The sequence below is a fragment of the Podarcis muralis genome, chromosome 4 (assembly GCF_964188315.1).
Source record: "Podarcis muralis chromosome 4, rPodMur119.hap1.1, whole genome shotgun sequence".
In the NCBI taxonomy this organism is placed as follows: Eukaryota; Metazoa; Chordata; class Lepidosauria; order Squamata; family Lacertidae; genus Podarcis; species Podarcis muralis.
Window position 1 is genome coordinate 60006491 of NC_135658.1, and position 6631 is coordinate 60013121.

The window sequence follows — 6631 nt, forward strand, 5'->3', positions numbered from 1 at the left end:
GCTGATAGGTGAAATAATTTCTGAGTTTTGATTGTTTTAATCTTTATTATGTGTTATATTTTGTGTTGCCTTAATTAGGTGTAAATCACTTTGTGACCATTTTCGTGAAGGGCATAATGGAAATATCTTAATAAGTACAGTGGTACCTCTGGTTAAGAACTTAATTCGTTCTGGAGGTCTGTTCTTAACTGAAGTACCACTTTAGCTAATGGGGCCTCCTGCTGCTGCCATGCCGCCGGAGCACGATTTCTGTTCTCATCCTGAAGCAAAGTTCTTAACCCAAGGTACTATTTCTGGGTTAGCGGAGTCTGTAACCTGAAGCGTCTGTAACCTGAAGTGTCTGTAACCCGAGGTACCACTGTAATTAAAACTACGTTCCACAGTTTTGGAAGATAGCTAGGCGAGAGGTGCCAAAAAGAGCCCTTGTGAATGGTTCCATCTTCACCAGTTTGAGTTGTACCAGGGTATGTCGCTGATAAGAGCGGCTACGAGTAATTAGTGGAGTGCCCTTGGTTTTAGTGTTGGAGGAAGCATTGCTTAAGAAATGGCTTATACATACAGAATAGCCTGTCTGAGAGTTAGATGTTGAAGCTTAGTGACTGAATGCGCAACTGGAAGTGTGCACACTGCTGCTGCCGCCATCACCCTTCACCAAATAGGGCATTTTGCAAAAATAAATAAATCACAATACTGTTGTTAAAATCATAACATTAAAATCACAGAACCAACCAATAAGAAAATTAGCACCACAAAAGTACTGGGCTGTTTGGCACATAGCAATGCCTTCTGCAGAGTCTGGTTTTGCAACAGCCCCTGCTTGGGCAGTGGAACAGAGCAGCCCCCTTGCTATGTATACTTTGGAAAAACAGGCAGAGAGCCGGGCCCACAGTTCTAGCTGTTGTGCCACTAAATGGCTCTTGGGGGAAGTCTTGTGCCACTGGATGAGCAAGAGGAAATTGGTAATATAAAGGTTGTATTAGAAGCTATGGTGCCTGCATATTGCAGCAATTAGCATTATTCCATGCATTAGCAATAGACTGTGCTAGGTCTAAACTCTGCCATGCTGATGTAGCATAAGCTCAGGGCTGTTAACAATATAAGGAATATCTGGCTATACTATGTATCAGTTAATATATGTGAATGACACACCTGTGTGTGTTAATGAATCTATATGTCAAACTGATTATAAAATCAAAAGATGCTGATGTCTCTTGAAGGCTAAAAAAACCAAAACCCATGCAATTGCATTTTCATTTCATAGTAGTGATGTATTAGGAGAGAAAATGAATCACTGAGTGCTCCTCATTTTGTGTTTACAGTCAGACGTTGCGGGAAACTGAATGCTCCAGAAAACGGCTACATAAAATGTTCTGGTGACGGGGATAATTATGGCGCAACCTGTGAATTTTCCTGCATCGGTGGATACGAATTGCAGGGAAGTCCAGCACGAGTTTGTCAGTACAATTTAGGCTGGTCAGGAACGGAGCCAACCTGTACACGTACGTAATGAATCATTCCAGTAAAAGAGCAGCACATGGGGTGGCAGGATTGTGTGTATTGTGGGAAGACTTGCTTAGCACAAACATTGTAATTGTTCCACATGCTTCAACACTTGCAATTGTTCACTGGGTTTTGGCTAGCAAGCTGTTTATGCAGGGTTAAGCAAGTGAGATGTTGCTAATGAATAATGATCTCCATGTTATAAAGCTTACCTGTCTATTGAAGATGACATGAGATACAAATCTGTGGCTAAGCCTAAATGCGGTATTTTATTGTGTTAATGCCAAGACAGTTCTCACTTTTTCCAGAGGTGTTAAGTCACCCTGTTCCACAGAAGCTTGTGGGAAGTTGCACAAATGCAGTGAGGCTTTTATGTTATTTCCTAATCACCAGTTTTATATTCCCTATTACAAGCTGTTTTAAAAACTCATATTCATGTTTAGAAACAGCTTGCAATGTAGCATTAGCAGGCAAGGGTGCTGGGGAGCTCTGCCTGGATGTGTAAAAGAAGCAGCTTTACTTAACACACACATTAAAGAGCTGTCCGTGCTACATCCATTATATACGGATTTCCTTTCTCCGGCTTGAGATTTCTTTGCATCTCTCTCCTGTTCTCATTCTATTGATCTCTTTCTCTTTCTTGATAGGAATTGATTACTAAACATCCGCCCACATTCTCCTGCCAACTCAAAACATGTGCAGATTTTGCAAAGTAGATACCACTTAGCATCTGGAAGAAGCAGTAATTTGTTGCAGGTTGTGAGTGAAAAGATTTAAGTGTGATTCTTTTCCAGTATTCTGGCTGCTAGATCCAAGATACTTGGCAAGATATGCATGCAGAGCACTTAAGTATTATGAACATCTGTATCATTAATGGCTAGCAGACTTCCTAAGAGCTGTGTGTACCAGAGAGGAGCCCAAACCAGGCCCCAGGTTTTAACCCTCAGCATGGCTAGCTAAAATATCTTAAAGGACAGGAAAAATCTTGCCTCAGATTCTGGAGAGGTAATACCAGTAAGAATAGAGAAACCTTTGATGAGCCAATGGTCTAACTCAGTAAAGGTATTCTCATAAGTTTAGAATGATGCACCAATATGCCAGTATAATGTCATAATATTTGGCATTACTTAATGTTGCGTGCAGAGGTAGCATTGCGTCCAATCTCTAAAATTAGGACTGCCCAGATGTGTCCCAGTGTCCCAGGCATTGGTGGGTGATTGTGCATGAAACACGCTTCAAGGACCCCACTCACTCTGTGAGCCTGTGAGGTGTCAGGTCAAGACTTCTCTTGATTGAATGCTTGCCTTATTTGAATCTGTTGCATATTTTGTGTAGGGAAGACGAGTACTTTTAACCAATCTGATAAAGCAGAGATAGCAACGTGTGGCCTTCTAGCTTCTGTTGGATCATAATTCCCATCATCCCTGATTTCCTGGCTAGGTCTGATAGAAACTGGAGTCCTACAACATATGGAAGTTCACAGTTTGCCTGCCCATGTCAAACTTTGCCTCATGAACTAATGACACAAATAGGTGGCGGGTTAATTATTCAACGTGAGTGCTTGTAATGTACATGCCACCACAAGCCCATTTTCAATAATCACCATGACATGTTTACATGCTAGTTTGAATGCTGGAAAAAATAACATCTCTGCAACACAAGTATATGCAGCGGACTGTGTCCAGATCCTCTACCAGAAATGAACAACAACTGTGCATTTCCTGAATTTATGCAAATTTCTGCTAATCCAGAAAGAGATCTAAGGTTATAACCCTTCAGGGCTTTATTTGGGAGTGAATTCAGTTGAAACCAGAGGGATTTGCTTATGTTTAAAATGCATAGTCTCAGGCTGCACATCTTGCTTTTGAGTTTTATGTTGCTGTTAAGAATTGAGCTACCATTTAAAACCTTGGTGTTGAGTTGAGAACATTCTTGATTCTTTCAATCTGTTCTGTCCCCTTTTGACTTCCATGACCAAATCAGTTGCCATTATCTGCAGCTGCTCAAGGTTGAAAACAGGTCTGTTATGATGATCATCATTGTCTTCTTGCTTGTAATTTCAGCCATGAACATTAATGTTGGTGTGAGGACTGCAGCAGCCCTCCTGGACCAGTTTTATGAGAAACGGAGGCTGCTCATTATATCCACTCCGACTGCAGCCAATTACTTCTATAGATTGCAATTGGGAATGCTGCAGGTGAGGCACAGCTCCACTTTAGCTCCCAAAATAGTGTAGATGAACCGTGTCTTTAACAGTGCATTAACTTTTATGTCTCGAGAGTCCCTAACATTACAGGACCATAATAATAAGCACACATTGCAGAAACTCCCATTACGATTAATCCACTTGATGTTTATCCCCAATTCTTATCTTGATTACTTTAGCCAGCGCTGTGTGGTTTAGATCTCCGGCACGTGACCGTGATTGAGTTGGTTGGAGTCTATCCAGCACAGCTGGGAAGAATAGGCTTGAGACTGATGCCTCCTGCGCTGGCTTTGCAACTCAGGTAAATTAAAAACTCTTTGTTGATAATAATTCAGAATTGTTCCCCCACCCTAATATTGCCCTTTAATGTCTTGATTGCATTTTTAGGGAAGCACAATATTTGTTTAAAATAAAACTGAATGTGAGATTCCCTTGAGCAAACAGCATCCCTGAACAGAAATTCTGCATGAGTTGAATTCTGCATGAGTTGGAGAATTATTTCTCAAGGAGACGTGGTGCAAATTTTATAGTCACCAAGCAGTGTATAGAAAGAATATGCCTGTTCTGATGTTTAATCTTGCAATCCATTTTTCTGAAGCAGAGCTCTGCCTTATACCAATTACTGTGTCCTCCAGCCCAGGCTTCCTCAACCTTGGGCCTCCAGATGTTTTTGGCTTACAACTCCCATGATCCTTAGCTAGCAGGAGCAGTGGTCAGGGATGATGGGAATTGTAGTCTCAAAACATCTGGAGGCCCAAGGTTGAGGGAGCCTGCTCCAGCCCACATAAAAGCCTGCCTTTGTAGACTCAAAAGTTATATGATAAACAGGTACATTACCGTACATGCTTCTTCCATGGCAGCTGGAGGTGGAAATGCTGCTCTACTTATTACAGGTCTGGAGTCTACAGAAGATGCACTTTTCCTATGCTTAGAGCTGTACAAATGGGATGTTCAAATTGCCACTATATCAGGGTGGCAAACCTCTGGCCCTCCGATGTTGCTGGAGTCTAACTCCAGCCATTTAACCATTAACTACAATGGGAGTTGGACCCAACATCAGGAGCGCCCCAGGTTAGCTACCTCTCCATTGCACAGTAAGGAGATCAGCTGCTTCATTCCACAATTGAGCGTCATAGCTCATATTGATAAACCAGGACATAATTGGCAGGATCATGCTATTGTTGAGTCCAAACCCTATTTCCACCTATTGCAAGGGGAACCAGTTGTTGTTCTACTTTTCCTCAGCACAGATGTGTTGCACAAGGTCAGTTTGCACTGTGTTTCAGAGTTAGGGTCTTTTCTGCTCATAGGAATGTAGTGGTCCCACTAAGCCTGTACCAGTCATTTGGAAGAGTAGGGAAATGATGGAGTTTTCAGCACTGCATCAGTGGCTGGTGCTGCTTACTGTCAAGGCTGTAAAGAGGAAGTAGGGATGGGCAGGCTGCCCAACACAGTGGGCAGCATGGTCCTTCTGGAAAAAAACACACCAGTGGACAAAATATTGAGCAACTTTCATAGATGTAACACGATAACTTGTACAAGATTGACTGTAGCAGCTTTCATTCCAAGATTGGACAATTGTCTTTTTATTTCATGGTCTAAATTGTATATTGACTGGCTAGCTGTGGCTGAGAGTCCAGTTGTGCATAATCTTTGACTTTAAAAAATATCTGAAAAGAAGGGATTGTTCTTTCTCATACTTCATTGCAATGGATAGTTATGGCCATACAGCTGTGGAGCGTGTCTTCATGGTGCCCAGGCTGCAGGGAACACAACACGGCAGGTATATGTCCTTCCAATCAGTTAGGATTGCAGTTAGGATTGGACTGATTAGAAGGGTACCTGTTTGTTAACGCCCTGCTAGGCCCACGCTGCTTTGCGAAGCTCGAATGTGGGCTCGGACTTTCAAAGCAGCATGGGCAGCGTGAGGAGCAAATGGTGCTCAGGGCAACGGCTTTTGCTATGCCTCTGTGACCATACATGTAATGTAGCTGCTTATTTTGAAAGCAAACCAACTGCTTCTCTCTTCATATTGTCAGGTTGTTGCTCCGCATTCCCCACTATAACTTCAATATGGTGGTGGTTGATAAACATGGTGTGGACAAAGAACGATATCCTTTCCCAGCGACTCCTGCTGAGCTCTTTGCTCTCATTGATACTTTTCCTTTGAGAAAAGAAGAAATGAAACTGCAAGCAGAAGCTGGCCAGTCCTGTCCCTGAGTCTGGATTACAGCCATTCGCGTGGCGGTATGTTGCTGCCCTCCCTGCCCCTCTGGTGCTACTACACAAAGCATGGTATTATGGAAGTCACTGATGTACAGATTCTTTTTTTAAAAAAAAAATGAATGTATGTTTGTGTTTAGCTTTGTGTGTGTGTGTTGTGGAGCTTCCTTTATTTAGCATTTTACATAATGCCTCTTCGCTATTTCCAGAGATTTCTAAGAAAATCTATAGAAGAGAATGAAAATATCAAATTACCTTGGTTAGGTTTCCAGGAATGCCTTTGAACGTTGCTCCCTGTGTAAATGTTTCCTTTTCTTTTTACAGATCTTTAATAAAGATGTTGTTTTGCAGTTTATGGTTTTAATCTTAAGCATTTGGGTATGGAGTAACTACAGACAGTGCTAAGGCGTTATATTTAAGATACTCCCAAGGAATGGAGGCAAAGAAATAAACAGAGAATTATGTCTTGATTATCAAACTTGGCAAAGTTTATAATTAGTACCTGCAGCTTCACTTTTCTGGCTATACTCCTTTATTCTGGGCAGGGCATAAAGCAGGAATTACAGCCTGTGGCTTAGTTTGTTTTCTAATTTACCAAAGAAGTAATGTTGTTAACCATTTTTAAATGTTGTTCCCACAACTTTTTGTCTTGCAAATGTTTGGGGACTACAGCTCCCATCAGCCATGCATGACAAATGCTCT

General features: G+C 41.8%; 1 protein-coding gene across 3 annotated transcripts in view; it reads left to right on the forward strand.

The window, feature by feature from the left end:
- Positions 1-6279, forward strand: part of SRPX (sushi repeat containing protein X-linked) — a 29944-nt gene extending 23665 nt beyond the window's left edge. For all 3 annotated transcript variants that reach the window (XM_028727404.2, XM_028727406.2, XM_028727405.2), the window contains 4 exons: positions 1320-1499; positions 3564-3697; positions 3886-4007; positions 5746-6279. In XM_028727404.2, the coding sequence (XP_028583237.1) occupies positions 1320-1499; positions 3564-3697; positions 3886-4007; positions 5746-5926 (617 nt within the window). In that variant the 3' untranslated portion in view covers positions 5927-6279. The remainder of the gene's footprint in view (positions 1-1319; positions 1500-3563; positions 3698-3885; positions 4008-5745) is intronic.
- The last annotated feature ends 352 nt before the right edge of the window (positions 6280-6631 follow it).